At 38.2% G+C, this 19,495-nt stretch overlaps 1 protein-coding gene and 1 long non-coding RNA gene across 10 annotated transcripts in view; one reads left to right on the top strand and one right to left on the bottom strand.

Moving 5' to 3' along the window:
- Positions 1-18,982, top strand: part of RIC8B (RIC8 guanine nucleotide exchange factor B) — a 109,724-nt gene extending 90,742 nt beyond the window's left edge. For 2 of the 8 annotated variants that reach the window (XM_012772773.3, XM_076007063.1), the window contains exons 9-10: positions 2,508-2,627; positions 17,596-18,982. In XM_012772773.3, coding sequence (XP_012628227.1) covers positions 2,508-2,627; positions 17,596-17,707 — 232 coding nt within the window. In that variant the 3' untranslated portion in view covers positions 17,708-18,982. Of the gene's footprint in view, positions 1-2,507; positions 2,628-5,822; positions 11,353-17,595 lie in introns of all 8 variants that reach the window. The other 6 variants (XM_012772776.3, XM_076007064.1, XR_001156052.3 and 3 more) reach the window with 5 other exon arrangements.
- LOC105875618 (uncharacterized) lies at positions 215-15,899 on the bottom strand. 2 transcript variants are annotated; one of them, XR_012921388.1, is made up of 9 exons: positions 15,185-15,242; positions 14,434-14,535; positions 10,900-10,936; positions 9,624-9,725; positions 8,752-8,848; positions 7,346-7,424; positions 3,850-3,921; positions 1,534-1,586; positions 215-654 (listed from the first exon to the last, which is right to left on the bottom strand). It is a non-coding gene; the product is annotated as an uncharacterized LOC105875618 (long non-coding RNA). The 2 variants fall into 2 exon arrangements; XR_012921387.1 differs by lacking the exons at positions 14,434-14,535; positions 15,185-15,242 and adding an exon at positions 15,720-15,899.
- Positions 18,983-19,495: the final 513 nt, after the last annotated feature.

The following is a 19,495-nucleotide window of genomic DNA, read 5'->3' as shown; positions in this document are numbered from 1 at the left end:
AATTTTCAGATCAAGATGTTAAATCATTTTATCAGCCAGGGAACTAGGGGTCAAGCCTACGGAAAAGGGACATCATTTCCACTAAACTCTTAAAAGAACCAAGAAAAAATTGAATGTGTCCTAATCCAGGAATTCATATCCTGACTTTGTATGCTGTGGTATCCACAATACCACAGAGCTTACCAGTGTGTCCTTGTGACACATTTTTCCCCTGAGGAACACGCTCACTTATGCAAATGTCATTATATCCTAAAACAGTCTACAGACCTGATTTTTCAAATCATACCTCCATTGAATTTGAGGAGAGAAGCCTTCTCTCAAGAGTCAAATAAGCACGATCTACAAAGTTAATACCTCTACCTTCCCTTATTCTCCTAAGGCCTGATTGTATGTATCTATAATCAGTACTTTTATTTATAAGACTAGTTGTTTTTCTAATTTAGTAGGTGGCAGAAGAGAAACCAGTGAAAAGAGATATCTTGTTACATGCCTGAGCAAATAAGATGGATGGTGGAATTGCATTTTTAGTGTGGCATCTGCATCTCCATAATTCTCAGAAGCCTTGTCTGAGTCCTCTTTGTTCTTGACTTCAGGGAAATATGATGACCCAGTAAGCATTTTTGTTGATGGCTTTTTCGCTTCTCTTACCAGCACCTGTAAAAAGGAAAGGAAATATAGCACACAGGGAATATCTGAAGCAGGCAGTCTAGCTCAGTGGCTCTTAACCTCTTGGTATAACAGAATCACTTGGAAAATGTAAAAAAAATAAAATAAAAACCCACACACATACATATATAGTTGGTCTAAGGTGAGGCCCAAGTTTTTAAAGTTTCCCAAGTGACTCTACTGTATAACTAAGGACAACCTGTGGGTTTTCATGCTGCCTTAAGATAAAACAAGTAGGTGGAAGACAAAGGGGTTCTAGGCCCCTCCTTGGCTATTTCTATCCCCTTTCTGCCCGAGCATTTCAACTTTTGTCCATTTTATATGTTGAGTGTCTGAGAGGAAAAAAGGTTTCTTTGTGACGAGATCTCACTATGTTGCCCACGATAGACTCAAACTCCTGGGCACAAGGCATTCTCCTGCCTTAGCCTCCCGAGTAGCTGGAACTACAGGCATATGCCCCTGTGCCCAGCTATAAAAAACGTTTTTTAACCATGGCTCTAGACATATGTCTTAAGCAAGAATGGCAAGACAGGTTTTAAATCTGTTTTTCGAGGATGGTGAGCACTCAGTCCTTCCATAAGAATCTGTATGTCATGTAGCCTCTGAGGAATGTAGAAAAAAGGAAATCTAATAGTAACAAATAACGGTACGTCATGAGCTAGCTTTTACTCCAAATGAGAAAAGCCCTGGTCAATAAAGTAACTTGCCCCAGCAAAAGTCTCACACAGGGGTTGCAAGCTGGCTGCCAGAGGATCTGATTGATCGTACTATCTTTGTTTTGGCCAACATCATTTTTTAGAAATTTGGACTGGCACTGTTTTCCCTAGTCTCCAACACTTCCCCATTGCTTACATTTGACCTACTCACTCATTTGTTTATCCTAAAGGGTTGGCCCCTGAAAGCATTTGTGTTTGTAGACCCTGGAAAGCAATTTAGGAGCAATTTACTATTTGCAAGCATATTTAATTTGATCATTAAAAACAAACCCTGTGTATTTGGCTTGTACAAGATACTGTAACCTCTTATCTGCTTCTCCAGAAAAACATTTGCTACAGATATTTAGCCAACTATTAAAAGAGTTATCTTTTATTTCCTCTCCTCAAAAACTACAGCTAAGAGAATAGTTTGCTTGGTATTAGAACTTTCTACACTTTATGCAAAGTATTCATTTTAAGTACTGCATTAAATCTATTTCCAGAAAGCCAGGACCATCTACCTGTCTCTTCGTCGGCTAGATTTCATTCCTTTTTTTTTTTAATATCTAGGGCAGATCAAACTTAAAAGGTGTTCTTCTGCTTTATCTTTTATTATTTAAACACTCATTACCCTCTGTGGTCTCACTAATGGACTAATTTCCTGAGATTATAAATTGGCATGCTTTTATTTCCAGATTGCAGCCTCTGTCATCATTTTTCCAATTTTTTTATGTCTGTTTTATGCTGTATCACAAAATGGATTTCCACATTTCTCCTTTGAAATCATTTGTCCCCTTATAATTAATAAGTTGTGCATCCAAGGATATTTATCTTAACGGCACTAATCAAATTTTATATTTTGAAAAAGCAGCCATGCCTTTTAAAAAATAAAAAAAGTTGGCAAGTCATTTTTAGTTTTTTTAAAATATATATATATATATAACCCATTTCCCACAGCAAATTAGTAGAAAAGTCAATTTTTAAGGAATTCCTATCACAGTTCAATACTATAAAATTACTATTAAAATTATTGCCAATTTTTTGGCTATTATACTCTTTCTTATTAAAACTTAAAACTTGGACCAGAAAAGTATAGAAAGAGCATAATTTTAAAACATACAGCATAACTTTTTTTTCTTTTTGTAGCATTAATCTTATCACTGGTCATTTAGAGGAACCAATGCCAAACCCCATAGATGAAATGACAGAAGAACAAAAAGAATATGAAGCCATGAAACTTGTCAACATGCTTGATAAACTTTCCAGGTATTGTATTCCCATCCATTTTTTGCTTGGTTTCTAAAAATGTTCTATTTCTTTGTCTCTCTCACTGAGAGTTACCATAGAACAGCAACACTGGAAATCCATGTTGATTGGAACAGGGTGGCCCAGGCAGCAGTAGTTCAGATATCTCTTGGCTACCATGGTTTTTCTACATGTGCCGCTTCTGGATGTGCATTCTTAAACATTTAAGCTCTCAAAGCTAGTATAGTAACTACCAGATCACTGTAATATTTAACCAACTAACCTCCCTGTCTTCAAAAAGATGCTCTGAGTTAGATCCAATGATTTTGCTGCTTCTTGTATTTTTGTTTTAGTCTGTTTTGGTTTTTGTTACAAACCATGATGCTTTTTTTTTTCTTTTCATTTTTTATGTGTAAGTTTGCAATTATGCCTTTTTGGGTTGCTGCTGAAACCAAGAATCCTAAAATGTCATGCACCCAGGAGGAAAAAGTTAAAAGAAATAGCTCAAATGAAGGATTTTCTGAAAGCAGGCACTTGTATTAATTAGGTATTCTAAAACACAATTTCCCCTTCCCCTCTTGCTTCACACCTCCTTCCACTCCCAAAAATAACCTTTAGTCTTGAAAATAATTAAATCAAATATATACTAATCAGCAACTAGTCATCTCAGAGGAGTTATTAGAAAAACAATTCCTTTCATACTTGGCTGAATTGCTCTAGTTTCCAGTCATACATTAAGTCACTATCTCCTTTAAGCCATCTTGAGTGAATGCTTCTGTGTGTTGGTGGCAGCTGCCACTTAAAGATTAATTTCTTCGGGTCGTTTCCTTTTTTACAATAACTATGTAAAAGCTAGTATCCCTCAGTTAGAGAAGTAGCAGTTGGAATGGGAAAGCCAACCACAAATGGGAGAAAACAAGAACCAAGCATAGTTTAAGGGCACAGCACAAGGCTTAGGGTTGAAATGGACAACAACAGACTGATGTGGGGAGTGTGACAAGTACAGATATTTAGACACTCTGCAGAGTGTTAGCTTTTTTCAGATGATGCTGGCAATGTGGTAGAAGTTAATTAGAAGCAAGTGGCTTCATTATCTATAAAGCTAGTGTGACTAGAATTCAGTAACTTCCAGCTAGCCCTTTTAAGTTTTCATCCTTTCTCAAGAAGGTTAGAATTTACAGCTGACTATGCTCACGATCTTTAAAAGACATTGTTGACTGTTTGCAAATTACATTCTCCATACCTTTGTATAGAACAGATATGTTCCTTCCCAAGAGGAATTAATATTCACAGAGAAGATACTGATAGGGCAAACCTATAGGAGGCAGAATGTTTGCAAATTATAAATTAACATATAAAAATAAGATGTGTGCTTAGCTACTTCCAGAAGGATCTGGTGTAGCTAATGAAACATAGTAGCATAAGTATAACAGTTAGATCCTTGCTAGCACTTCCCCTTCCAGCTTCTACCAGATGGACTCTGCTGGTTCTCATCCTATGTGGAGCATATTAGTATATTAGGACAATAAACCAGTTAAGTTGCATAAGTTTCATATTCTGACCAACAACATGAGATTTTAAAGGTAATACAGATGCTGTTTAACTGTCCCAGTTACCCTGGATGAGTAAACTCCAAACTGGGAAAAATGGAAGATGGGGGAAAGAACTACCTAAGACAATGTAATGTAATCCAGGTACTTGGCTTACTGATAGAGACACCACAATTTCATAAGGCATCCCTATCACAGGCACAGAAAGCAAAGGTGCTGGGTCCTTCTCCTTTTAATCTCAGGAGAATCTACATCTTCTAGAAGCTGCCAACAAATAAATACACAAACATCAAGTCTGAAAAACCCAAGCTTCCACCTGATGTAATAAACTATGCCTCAAAGAAGATGCATACTTACCCGAAACACCCAGCAGATGCCCAACTGAAGGTGATACTGATTTTTGCATGTGTAAAGCAGAGCACATATGTTATCTTTGATGGTACCAATTTTGCCATTTAAAGTTGAAGCAAAAGGCAGCCTTGAGAATAGTCCTAAATCATGTAGACTTTTTGCATGACGTGCAGTGGGTGTTTTACAGTGTCTGCCTTTGTGTGCTTTCTAACATTTGCTCTCACTAATAACCACCAATGATGACACGGTGTGAAGATTAGCAGTGGGCATTCCAAAGCAGGAATGCAAAGAAGGAAGCCATTCTTTATGCGTCTTACATGTTTGTTGTGCTGTATTCCTCATTAGTCTTAAGTTTCTTCTCCCTTTTCACTTTTTTTTGGAGGTAAAAAAGATGCCATAAAGCCAAAGTAGACCAAATTCAGTACAATTCAGGGAACATTTACTAAGCATCTACTCTGTGCAAGGCACTGTGCTAGGAAGCTGAGAGATTCAGAGGTAAATGTGAGTCTCTGCCTTTGGAAAACTTACATTCGGGCAAAGGAAATGGCTGTAATCCATACAAGGTAGAAGGAAAGAATGAAAAAAATGAGGTCTGTGTTGAACTGTAAGCACCCAGGAAAAGGAGCAGTTCATTCTATCTGGATGATTTGGGGAATGTTTCACAGGGAAGGTAGTAGCATTTGTGCTGATCCTAGATGTTTAAGAGGTATTTAATAGAAAAATGGACAAATGACCATTCCAGGTAGAGGGAAATTCAATCGTGTTAATAAATCTTTGGTATTCACATACTGCATCTTTCTTCCAAAGAGCTCAGGTTGTTTTATTATTATTTAATATGTTATCAAATTTTTCATTAGGGGAAGCAAGTACCAAAGAATTGCCTAAAACATGTCCAAGCTAATGACTGAAAATTCATTTCCTTTTTACAGTTTACAAAACACTTTCACATACATTCTCTTTCTGACTTCATAATAAAGTTAGACTAGGACTTCATTTTCTAGACCTCAAGACCTTTGCTCTGTCCACTGTGCTACTGTGTCTGTCTGTTATAGTGTTTGCCAGAATACTTCCTAATCATCCTCTCGGCATTGTATTATTGGTTAGTTCCCTCAGCTGTCACTCTAGGATGTTCTGCATTCAACCAAGTCTTTACTGTGCTAAGAGTGTACTATAGCTTTGTCTGATTAACTTTCCTTCTCAAAATGAAATCATTTTCTTGTGTACCTGAATTGAAAGGCATGTGAGTAAAAGGATAGGATTGGAGGTGACGTGGCCAATGAATGGACACTAGACACTTCCTTTTTTCCATCCATAGGAGAGCAGATGTGAAGGACCTGCACCAGGATGGTGGTTAGCATCAGTGGCCCGTGCCAAAGCACTTACCAAAGTGATGACTAAGGTTGGTCATGCCAAGTACTGTTACTGAGCCTGGTGTAGGGTATAGATGTTATTCACTGCCAAAATTGCAAAACCACCAATGTAAAACTTAAAATTACATTTCCGTCTTGCCTCCATGCTGAACATAGCCACTGCCTCAGGGGGCTCACCGCCACTTTGGCAGCTTTCTCTCAGCTAGAGTTCCAAGGATACTGAAGAGATTAGTGCTCATATATTTTCTTCCCATTGAGTACCAACTGACTTAAGAGTATTCCAAGTGATTTTTTATTTTTTTAGTATAAGGATTATATTTGTGACAGATGTAGATAAGGGGATTGGCAGTGTACCTGGAGGTCTTAAGAGTTGGAGAATGATCTGAACACTATAAATCCCATCATGTCTAGCTAGTACAGTGCCTTGTACCCTGTGGTTTCATAGTGTGTGATGAGGAAATAATGAAAACAGCTGATCCCCAAGTTTAAGGGTCAGGTTTTTGCTCTATAAAACAACCTACATGATTTAAGACTTTAAAGTATAATACTTTGTTGGTTCCATTTCTTGGCCAGATGTCATAAAATTCAGGGCTGAAAAGGAATTCCATAAAGTACTTTGGGCCATGACCGGCTAATTTAAATTTGAGTTATATAATTCCTTTAATATAAAATAATCATTATAATATGTATCAAACATAAGCATTAAAACCTGAGATATGAAATTATAGGAAGTTTCAATTTGACACTTTTAATATGAGAGCAGAGGTGGAAAAGGGGATGAAATATGCCTATCTCTTGACCTCCTTTTTCCTTGTCTGACTTGGAAAAAAATAAACCCCTGCAACTTAAGCAGGAGATTAGAATGGGGATTTTATATGGTTAAGCAAGTCCACTGTGGCTAATACAATTGCCTTTGCCTTAGCTACAGCACACAACTTGTATACAGTAATGGTGTGTCCTCCAAAAAAGGGGAGAGAGCATTGATTGGCTTAAGCTTAAACTAACCAAGGGAAATAATATTTCAGTTTACACTTTTGTTTTGACTTCTCTAATCCCCTTTAGTTTCTTAATTGGAACTAGAACTGATTAATCCTCTACCCTTACCCTCATCCCTACTTATCAAGGTCCATTGCCTCTTTGCTTATATATTCTACCATCAAAATCTATGTTTTAACATTTATATAAATAAAAATTGTCCTACCATTTTTCTTCCTTTTCACATCTCCTTAGCCAGTAATTTTTTTGTTGTGGTTTTTTTGGTTTTTTTGCCAGCCATTGTGTACTATATGGGACATGGCTTTCTTAATAAATGCAGGCACCAAATACAGGAATACTTCTCTTTAATCCAAAGACTAATTTTAAACTTACTAAGGCTGAGACAGGTGATTTATAACTAAAAAGTAACAATTTTTTCTTATTAAGTAATCTTATATATCCTTACAAAAATATCATCTGTGATTACACCTACCTTTGTGATAAATTAGTCAAGGAAATGCTTTTCAGGGACATTTCAGAAACATGATCCAATTTTTAAAGCATTGGAAGATCTAGTGCAGGTATAAAAAGGAATAAAGATCTTAATTGTTTCCATCAGAAAATCCTTTAGATCTGTCCAGTATAGTAACCACTAGCCATATATGACTATTGAGCACTTGAAATGTGGTTAGTCTGAATTGGGAAGTCCTATAAGTGTAAAATAATCAGATTTCAAAGACTTAGTATAAAAAAGAGGATGTAAAATATCTCATTAATTGTTTAATATGAATTACATGTTTAAGTGATAATTTTTTAATATATTGGGTTAAATAAAATATGCTATTAAAATTAATTTTACCTTTTTCAGTGTGGCTACTAGAACATTTAAGATTATATATACATATGGCTTATATTCTATTTCTATTAGACAGCACTGCTCTATCACTAAAATACACCGTAAGGTTGCTTGGAAATTCAATTAAGAGGGCTTGGATCCAGTTTAATTAATATACCATAAAAGTGGCAAGGGAGGATTAATTTGAAAAGCTTGACACTGTATATCTTTAGGTTATAGAGGACGCTGTTAATGGTTAGATGTATGTAAGTAGGATGTCATGATACCTTTGTATTGCCTATTGGTAGTCATTGCCGTTTAGATCTGTAGTGGAAGTGACTACTTTGACCTTTTGGTTAAAGCAGAGGCTGAAATAAATGGCATTTGACTATTAGAGAAACATCAAGTAAGAAAAATCTCCACTGCCTGTCTGCTGTCTTAGTTTCACTCTTTAAGTCTTCCTATTTAGGAAGAACATTAAGAACTTTTATTTCTACTACTTTATTCAACAGTGTCAGCTGGCATGCTGACTTCTTATTAACATTTTGTTAATTTGAACAAAAGGGTAGGAAAGTTCTATAAATAAATTACCAACAAATAATAAAGAACATTGTCACTTAAGGATAAAAGTGAATTTTATTCTTCCAGCACTATCCCTAACCTCTTTCTCTATATTTTCTTAACAATGCTGTTTAATGTGGAGTAGCAAATTTTTAGAAGCTTTGCATGCTATCTTCTAACAGAAATGAGAACAGTAATAAAGGACTAATACTCATAAGCACTTTAAGGTTTAAAAAATGCTTTCATATACGTTATATCTATTGATCTTTAAAATAGCCCTGTGAATTAAATAGGGCAAGAGGTATATTATTAAGAAATAAATGTACCAAAGATTAAGTGGCTAACCCAAGGTAAAGCATCTAGTTAATGACAGCCACCAGGACTCAGTTCTCAGTCTTCAGACTCCAGATTGTATGCTGTTGTTAGACTGATTATTTTCAAGTGACACATTCTAAATTTTAAATAAGTGAAAAGCACAAAAGACAGATAGTAAGCATATTTACCTTAGACAAGAACTAAGACTTGGAGGACATGCATCCCTCCTTTTTCATTCCATAGTTGAGCTCTTCTCAAATACCAGGTCAAGTGCTAAATAAACAGCTTATATTTAAGAAGAAAAAAAAAAGCTTTATATGAGGGAAACCAGTAAAATTTCTATGATTCTTTGTTAATATTTTAATTGTTTTTAAAGGAGAATGAATATAAATATTCTAATAAATTCTTATATATGTGATCACATTAATAAAACCTGACTTTAAAAAGGCTATTGTATGGGACTATTTAGACAATCCCCAATTACCTTTACAAGGTGGAAGGACATGGTGATGTGGACAATACATGATGTCCATTTGTCTTGGGAATATTTTTATGTTGCATATTCACTTTCCCAATTGTACCCAATCCCAAAGCATCATGATGAGGGCTAAGGGAGGGATTTCAGAATTGTTTTTGAAAGATGCAGCCAAAAGACTTCAAATTTGCTATGGAAAAGCCACCATACCCCTCCTTCCTACTTGGGTTAGTGGTTTAGTAAAAGATTAGTAACAACCAGTCAGCACTAGGAAGCCATTAGATGAAAGGTGAAGGGTCAGGTCCAAACCCAGAGGCCACTTTCATAGTATCTAACTGAACAAGTTAACCAGTCCTAAAGGTTATAATTTGTGAGGAAAAAAAAGAATTAAAAACATTTATGCTCGAGCTCGGTGGCTCATGCCTGTAATCCTAGCACTCTGGGAAGGCCGAGGCAGGAGGATCACTTGAGGTCAGGAGTTCAAGACCAGTCTGAGCAAAAGGGACCCCCCATCTCTACTAGAAATAGAAAAAATGAGCTGGGCAACTAAAAGTAGAAAAAAATTAGCCAAGCATGGTGGCACACTTCTGTAGTCTCAGCTACTCAGGAGGCTTGAGCCCAGGAGTTTCAGGTTGCTATGAGGTAGGCTGATACGATGGCACTCTAGCTCGGGCAACAGAGAAGACCCTGCCTCAAAAAAGAAAAAAAAAATTATAAGAATATCACATGTTATTGGGAAATCCATTGCACTGCAGTGGATTATGAACTATTCTAGTGATGCTAAAACCTTAATATGCACTCTCAGACTTGGAATTATAGCAAAGACTACAGAGCTTCCTTCTCAGGGCTATCACAGGTTCCATGCTAACAGGCATTTTTGAAAAGCTCTGTTAATTAAAATCCTTTATTTAAATACTAATTTCTCACCCCATCTTTCAAATGTAAAAAGAATTAAATATGAAATGGCTAATTTAAAATGTCAGAGTTCTTTTTTCCAAGCCAACCTTACATTAAGAGCAGGAATCCCTGTGCCAAAGAAATGGTTCCCAATTATCCTGTCTTGCGTTTTGTTATACATTGTACAGAAGTCAACAAAACAAGTATGTAACAGAACCTGCCTAAATAGCAGCCACCCTCATTAAAAACGGAGAATTAATCAGGGGGTGATTGAAGGAAGCAATGCCTCATAGATTTACCCCCCTTTTCTTCTTTTCTAATCATAGAACAAAATATGTTACATAAAAGGATCGGAACTATTATGCAGTACTCAATTAGAGGGAGGTGAATAGGTCTCTAACATGCTGTTTTATCAAAAGAGCAGACTGGTGTTTGCATGACTGTTGTTTCATTACAGACCCTGTCATTAATTCCATGTGTCAATACTGCCCTGTAGTACACAGAGCAGACAAGAAAGAAGAGCCCTTGAAAACAAGGGAATGATTTTTGAGTCGTTATCAAGCTAAGTGGCAAGCGGGAAGCTGAAACTCGTATAGGTAAATTCGAAGGGACTCTTGGGAGATCTGCAAGTGGGAAACAAGAATGCATTTTACCAACTGCTTAATTATGTCCTGTTTTTCAACAAGTACACTTGAATTGAATGCTTTGTTTGTATTGCACAAAAACATGTGCTGCGGGCAAGAGTATTCTCTTGCTTCCAGGTCAAGTAAGGTGTTTTATACACATACACATCCAACCTATTCTGTAATGTGCAATTGGGTATATTAGTATCTGAACCCCAATACTGCACTATCATTTCTCGGGGAAAGAGTCACAGAGGAATCAGAAGCCCTAAAAAAAATGGGACCTTCTCAAGATTCTGAGAAGTTCTATAAGCCCAGGCATCCCACAGTACCATACTTACAGGGAAATGGTGGCTCAGGAAAATGTTAAAATTTTATCTGGAAAAAAAAAAAGACCAGAAAATGTTAAATGTGGTATAAAGTCCATAATCTCCCACCCCTAGATCTTTAAGAAAGTATTTTTTGGTTTCCATTAGTAGTCCCAAGGGTTAGGCTGGGGCAAAATAGGGTTTCCATTCTTGGACGTGCTTTATCTGTGTCCTCTTGCCTGGCCAAGCCCTTATAGATTATGGTTCCTTATCGTTTAGTAAGATCAAATTTCTAAATGATGTTTCGTTCCAGTTGAACATTCTTGGAGGCTTATCTCTTCCATGGCCAGATGCCTGATCAGATGAGAAGCCCGCCATGATACTGTCACAGTGCCTAGAATGGGCTCTTTATCCAGTAGACATCACTGTACTTTTTGATACGAGGGCAGTCTTAACTTGTGTTAAGGCCTGTGTATAGCATTGAAGGTAAGTATGAAGGAGTTGTTGCTATGTGAATATCTTAATCCTGATACACATTTCAATATACATTATCTCCGTTTTACCATGATATGCATATATCTGACACCTAGCCATCCTTTTTAGATAGGACCTTCATAACTTAGGACCAGTAACTCTTCATGAAATGGCCTGTTTATTAAGTGCCATGATTGAATTTGGATCCTTCTTTGTAGCATTGCCATTGCTTTGATTTACCTTTGTAATCATTTTAATTATTTGCTGGTAGTTTTGCAGGGAGGGTTTGTGGTCTTAGTGTATGTCAGTTACAATTAGGTAGGAAGCTGTGTTTGACTCGTAGGTTTAGAATATCTGCATTAGAAATAAAGGCTTAGTAATAATGAATATGAGTGTTTTAGAAAACCTAGTGGTTTTTTAAACCTAAAATGATTTAATAACCTAATACTTAGACTTTTGAAATTAGTGTAGAATATTGGGGATCATCTTGTCCAACCACTCATTTTATAGATGGGGAGACTCACACCCAGAGAGGCAAATGACTTGCCCAAGGACACCTAAGCAAGTTAGCAGAAGATCTGAGACCAGAATGTAGATCTCCTGATGCCCCATGTATAAGAAGCCAAGTTATACCAGTTAGTGGTTGTGAAATCCAGGCTGTATGGTAAAAAGGAGGCCTGATTTCTGCTGGACTGTCAGAATGTCTGACAACATTGACTCATCAAGGAAATAATTATGATTAAGATAATTTGAGAATGATTCCTGACAAATGGTCTTTACCACTCTCCATGTATGCTACATTTACTGAGCACCTACTGTGTGCTCTGTTGTATAGTAGATACTGGCAGATCACAGCCAGATAAGACATGGACTCTGCCCTCAAGTTGCTCGCAGTCTAGTAGACATCAAGAAATCCCTAGAAAGCATTATGCAGAATTTCTTACAGAATGTTAACGCCTTTCCTAATTCTGTAAATCTTGATGATGAAAGTAAATCTTTTACCCAAAGATGTAGCTTTTCTCTTGTTCATGGTTTAGTCATTAGAAGTCCTATAAGACACCATACCTTTTCTCTCTGTGAAAATGCAAGATAATATAAAATGCAACAAAATTTAGCTCACAAATACTGAGGATCTGCTACCTGCAAGGCACTGTGCTAGACACGTAGGGATATGAAAATTGAATAATTGAAGCGTAGAGCATATTTTCTTTTTAATATGTCAGAGCAATATTGGTTTGTAGCTTTTAAACTTTGTAATGAATTATTTTTAATGTCCTTAAAAGTGTGGGGGGGGGGCAGGCTTTTGAAATAGAAGACAAAAATACATCTGTACTCAAATCCAGACTTCGTAGCCTAGGATTCAACGTCTCCATGAGTCCTCTTTTGTAACCCATATCTCTTTTGAGCTTTCTTTTTCCTTTACCTCAGCTGAGCCAGCCTGCTTGCTAGTCCCTGCACACAACTAACTCTTGCTTCTGTGCCTCTGCTTAACTAATTTTTCTGCTCTGGGATGCCTTTCTGCCCATGAATCCATGTCCATCATTCCATACACTCTGACCGAAGCCCACCTAGTGCAAGGAGCTTGTGGTTGGCGTTCCTGTCTCCTGTGTCCCTCCCACATGTGCATAGCCCATGTGACTGGTGAAGGAACATTTCTGTGATGTTCATTAAAGCTTCCCATTCTCTGTCCACATCTTGCTGATCGATACAACAGATTGTAAATGAAACAGTCCAGTGTAACCAGGTCATTTACCAGGGCTTTTAGGAGCGAGTCTCTCTCTATTTCAAAGATTTCATTTTGGTATTTGTGGGCTGCTAGTTGTAGGACAGAGAGGAAGAAGATTAGAAAAGTTAGGATGAGGGTATGAGAAACAAGCCTGGGGTCCATAAGGAAAAACAGTCACACATCTGTAAATGATCCTCTCCTTCTACTCCCAAACAGGATAAGAAACCTCCTTTAAACCAATTTAGAATCCAATAAGGGTGTATTGACAAACTGTCAAGCTTAAGGAAAGCAGGGCTCTGCCTGTTAATCATCTCAAGCTTGTTGATCTGCTGTTCTGTAATTCTTTCAATATTGTTTAATGTGTGTGTGTTTTATCTTCTGAACTGACTAAAAGCTTCTTGAGGACAGGGACCATGTCTTTTATTCGCTTCTGCATATTTTTCCCCCATTTGTTCCTAAATAGCATGTTCTATAAGTACATAAAGAACAGGAACTGCAGCTTGTACGTTCCAACTACATTCCACCCTAATACTACACTACACACTTTATATGTATAATAGCCTTTTGCCCTCATGACAGCTTAGTGAGGTAGGCATTCCTATCCTAATTCTACAGATGAGGAAACTGAAATTCAGAGAATTTAAGGTCTTATGGCTGCTGAGTGGTTCCGCCAGATTTAGAACTCAGGTCTGTCTGACTCCAAAACCTGTATGTGATCTTCACTATATCACAGTGATAACAACAAATATTTAGGAGTCCTTTAAAGTACACAGAACTGTTTGATCTACATTATCATTACTACTGCTACTGTTACTATTAGTCTTTACATCATCACCAAGAAGTAGGTAGAGCTAGTATTATCGTGACCCCCATTTCACAGAGAGGGAAACTGAGACTCAAAGACTTGCCCAAGATCACACAGCTGGTAAGTGGAAAAATCAGGACTTCAGACTCTAGATCTTTTTGCTCTTTCCATATCACATTGCTGCCTTAATTCATTTGCACGAATGCATGATTATATGGCCAGTTTTCACTGACACCTTTCCTACAGAAATGTCAGTAAGCCCAGGCATTGCATGGAGCCATGTGGAAAAGAAAATAATTCATACCTTCAGAGGAGCTTCCATTTTAATGGAAGGGTGATAAAAAGCACCCCAAAAAATAAATGCTTGAGGCCGGGCGAGGTGGCTCATGCCTGTAATCCTAGCACTCTGGGAGGCCGAGGCGGGCAGATTGCTCGAGGTCAGGAGTTCGAAACCAGCCTGAGCAAGAGTGAGACCCCGTCTCTACCATAAATAGAAAGAAATTAATTGGCCAACTAATATATATATATATAGAAAAAATTAGCCGGGCATGGTGGCACATACCTGTAGTCCCAGCTAGTTGGGAGGCTGAGGCAGCAGGATTGCTTGAGCCCAGGAGTTTGAGATTGCTGTGAGCTAGGCTGATGCCACGGCACTCACTCTAGCCTGGGCAACAAAGCGAGACTCTGTCTCAAAAAAAATGCTTGAATAGTTCACAAGTGAGAATTAAAATATGGGGCCCTTTGTTCAGTAAACGAAATCCCATAATTTGGCCATAAAACTAATAGAATATTTTAAATTATTTCCATAGTAAAATTGGATTAGGGAATAGGGATATGAAGCCAGTAGACTTATTTGAAAATATTCCTCCTGGAGTTAAATGAGAAAGTGCTAGGTACTTCATACAAGCTAGTAGCTAGCTCCAGAACCATCCCGTTATCAAAGAGAAGCAGTAGTGTCAGTCTCAGGGTTGATGGTCTGTGTAGCCAGTAATTCATCACTTTCATTAGTAGGATCTCTCTAGTCCCATCTGCCAGTCTTCCTCCTCCCTGTCCCTGCTCTGCAGCCACTACCCCACCTCACTATGTCCCTTTAGACTCTGAACTTTCTAATCCTTCAGTGTTTCATTCCCAGTAGACTGTCCCCCTTCTCCTTTTGCATCAGCTATTATAGTGTCCAGGATCACAAAGTCCTTCAGCACAACCAGAACTAGGAAAATGTATATCATAAAATATAGATATGGAGTGCGCATCAGTGCTAAAGAGTTGTTTTCATGGAAACAAATTATTCCTAGCTCTCCACTGAACATTTCTACCTGGTTGTCATGCACTTCAAGGTCTACATGTCCTACAAAATACCAGCATCTCCCCACCAAATCCACTCCATCTCCTGTGTCCTAGCCCCAGTGAATAGTGTCACCTCTACTTGGTCTGAGCTGGGGACACAGGGATAACTCCACTCCTTATTCTCCTTCACCAGCCCCTTGCCTTTCCAATGGGTCATCAGCTCTACCTCATAAATGTTTCCTTTTCTTCCCACAACCTCAGCCTTAATCCAGCTCTGTCTCCTCTCCCACACACTGTTATGATGACCTCCTAATGACTTGTCTCTCTACCACCAGTTCCAATGTGTCTGTCACACTGCTGCCAGAGGTACTGTCTTATGCAACAAACCTAACTGGACACACCTTACAGGGTAAAGTCTAAGCTCCTTACTTTGGCATTTAAGACATTTGACCGTTGGATCCTAAGTAACCCTCACAGCCTTACCTCTTCCCACTCCCAAACACAGGGCCTTTTCCCCGAGAAGGGAAAGCTTCATGAGAGCCGATATAGAAAAGATAAACTCACTGACACAATCCAGAAAGGTCTGCAAAAATCACACAGGTCAGTGGGACCATACAGAGCTCTTCACACAGTCTCCTTTGCTTGGAATGCTTTGTGCCCTCTGCCCGGTGCAGGACCCTCATGGACACCTCACTGGTGCTGCCTTCCCCAGGCAGTTAGGGCAATGCTTCATCTCAGGAGCTGCCATAGTTATTTGTTCATAATTCTCGTATGGCATTTACCCCTTTACATTCTAAGTTATCTTTTTTTATGTATTTATTTTACCTGCTCAAGGGCGGCAGCTATACCCAGTGTTCCTTTTCTTCCCAGTTCCTGTCACATAGTTATTATTAAGCAGATGTTGAACAGATGAAGTCACAATGCTCCTCCAATGCAGTTAGGGCAGTTACTCTAGATGCGGTGTGCTGCAAAGAGTACTGGACAGGGATTCAGGAGACCCATGTCCTAAGTCCAACTCTGCTACTAGATAAGTGACCTTGGGTAAGTCACTCAGTCTCCTTTATTAAAGAAGGGGGTTGGACTAAATGATCTCTAAGGCCCCTTCCAACTTCAAGTTCTATGATTCTGACCCCATTTTTCAGATCAGGAAACACATTTCCTCCTTTGTAATATTCAGAAGCCTCAACTTACTTAGCCTGGCTGCCATCCACATTTCCCAAATAGATTTTTCAAACTCTTGGAAGTAGTCTTCTGGTGTTAGCCAGGGCTGCTTAATTAGGCTTCTGTTGGCTTATCCCGTGATCATTGAGCTGTTGTCACCCCTCCCCAGGAGGCTTCACTGTGTTTATACCACCATCACACTGTTGCGTGGCTGCCCCTTCCCAGGAAGGAGATCTTCTTTGTGCTGACCTAAGGGACAACTGCAAGGGGCCAGTCATTGCTTTTAATCCAAATCCCACTAACATTATAGCTGCTGCCATGTCGGTTCTTGGCTATAGACAGGTTTTAAGGGGGTGATGCCCATTTCTGTGAGAAATAAGTTTTAAGCAGTTCGTGGGACTCTTCAAGGCCACTCTTAAGTATACTGATGACCTTTTAGGGCTGGGAGGATTGGAGTTAGCAACTCAACAGGTATGTTTGCCATAATCTCCATGTAATAAATAAGAGCCTATGAAAAGATTAAATCTTTCCTAATGCTTTTTGATTGGCTTAATCAATAATTAATCATCTTTAGATGAGGCTGTAACTTGTGGAGTAGATATAATTGGATTAGCTGAAAAGCAGCAGTTGGGGAGCTTTGAAGAGATTAAAATGGCTGTCAATCCCATAATTAAACTGCCACAAACAAAAGCAATGGTGTTTTCAAAAAAAAAAAAAAAAGAAAAAGTAAAGAAAGAGTGAAAGAGAGAAAGCAGGAAAGAAAAGTCAAGGAGAAAGCTGGGGAAGGCCAACTCATTTGAAATGAATCAACAAGTACTAGAGATTGTGGAGGCAAAAATCTAATCTAATGGATTTATTCCATTGAATGAAATGCATACATATCAAATCAGCTGCTTAATTGTATGGCTTAACCATTGGGGCAGGTGAAGTTTTGGCAGCTTCAACTTCACTAAAATAAAACAAATCCAAAAAAGGAGAAAAAGTTAATTATTTAAAACAGAAGAGACCTGCTCCTTGTCCCGAGCCCATTTAGACCTTGACTTTTCATACTTTTAATTGGCTTAGTAGGTTTGGCCTGTGTGAATGAAGTCTTTTATCTCCCTCTTTTTCTTTCCATGCCCCTTTCATCTTTCCTATTATAAACACACAGAGAGCTTGAGGGAAAATACTTTGGTTTTTAAAGACTTTTTCTTTTTAGTGGATTTGGGTGGGGGGAGGGGCATGTGTGTGATGCTGGTGAATACTTTTTTTTTTCTTTCTCTTTTATCTCTTTTTCCAGAGAGGAGTTGCTTAAACCAATGGGACTAAAACCTGATGGGACAATAACACCTTTGGAAGAAGCACTCAACCAGTACTCTGTCATCGAAGAGACCAGCTCTGACACAGACTAAAAGCATCACCTGCTCAATTCTCAATATTGCTTTTATCAGCATCTTTTCTCTGTAGCTCCAGGGGAATCTATTCTCTAAAACATTTATGCCCTTGCTTTGGCTAGAAAACACATTAACTGGTTTACTCATTGAGAATCCAGCATATTTAAGAGGTGATCCTGTGTTTTTTTTGCGATATTGAGGCATTCATACAGAGCTTCAGTTAGGTGGAGTTACAGGGGCTAGAAGCAGAAAAAAAAATCCATTTCATCAGGATGGAACTGAAGGATTTTATTCTATAAAGCAGCCCTGGTTGGATCTGGCAATTCTGTTTGCCAGGATTCTTAGCAGAAGATTTAGCCATGTCCTTCCTCACTTGTGTGAGCTGCCCCTTCCGAATCTCTCCAGCAGCCAGAGGCACGTGAGAAGCAGAGTGAGCTGGCAAATAAAGGCTGAGGCAAGTTTCTCCTTAGATCAGGACTAAGTGGAAGCCAAGCAGCTGCTCCGTGAACCAAGCCCCACTCTTCGTATCAATTTTGTATAAATATATAGAAACACACACACAGCCCCAGACTTACAAACTGATTATACTCTAAAGTTTTTATGTCAGTTATCTAAAACTTGAGAATACATTTCTCCCTATAAAGAATTATAAATGATGGTTTAGTTCCCAGGCAGCTACAAATGCCTATTTATTCCCTAATGTTCATGAACACTAGTACCACAGAACTGAACCACCATCTGTATCAGTGTATGGGGAGCATGCATTCTGAGGTTTAACCCAGGGTGCCAGGAACACACACATCCTCCATCCCAGCAGAGAGAATGGGACTCCCTGAGTAGTGGAAGTTCTTTTGTGGCCTCTGCTGGGCATGGGGTAGTCAGCAGCACCCACTTGTACATAGAGGTCATTCATATGTCACACGTTTTAAATTGGGGACTGTGTGTGTGCTGGTGTGTGTGTGTGTTCTACCTTTCTACCATATGTGATCAGTCTAATAGTAACTTTATTTATTTAAAACAAGGAAAAGAAACACAAATAGTTACTGTTAAACTGATTAAGGTTGTTTATTTTTATTTTTAGAATTGGTCCTATGAAGTAGAAACTGAATCATGCAGTAGACAGTGGGCCTAGTTGATCAGTGGCTAAAGTTAAAAAGGGGTTGGTTTCCTTTATATGTATGTATGTATGTGTGTGTGTATATGCATACATATATATACATATATACATAATGTGCTTAACCACTGCCTTTTAAAACTTTAAATTAAATAAAACATTGGGGTTGATTAAATTTAGCCATCTGTGTGTGTTTCTTTATAGTTACATGGGCTAAACAATACTATTTCACAGTTTATGCTTTTTTAAAGTGCTTTTACATCCATAATCCCACTTATCATAATAGCCTTCTCTAGGATAGGTAAAGTATGTGGAGTATTAGTGAAAATGTCATTTCTCCAGAAGTTACTTCTCTGGCAAAGTAACAAATCAGGAATGGAGTTTTAAAAGGCCTTTAAACTGCCAGAAGAGATGTCAAAGTTTCTTGCGATTTACTCACAGGAGAAATCGTCAAGAATATCATCACTATTAGCCTGTGTACTAAAATTTGCATACATTTCTAACATGTGTAGTTATCTGGCTTTTAAGCTCACAAAACAATGGCAAAGAAGGAGGCTGCTAGATTGAAGGCAAGCGTACCGAAAACAGCAAAAAAGTCAACTGAAAACTAGATAGCAAGATCGTTAGAATTAAAAAAAAAAACTATTCAAGGTATAGCAAATCTGGGACTATCTATTTACCAAAGGATACTC

The sequence above is a fragment of the Microcebus murinus genome, chromosome 10 (genome assembly GCF_040939455.1).
Source record: "Microcebus murinus isolate Inina chromosome 10, M.murinus_Inina_mat1.0, whole genome shotgun sequence".
Taxonomy (NCBI): Eukaryota; Metazoa; Chordata; class Mammalia; order Primates; family Cheirogaleidae; genus Microcebus; species Microcebus murinus.
Note: the sequence above shows the minus strand (reverse complement) of the source record. Positions and strands in the feature narration are given on the sequence as shown.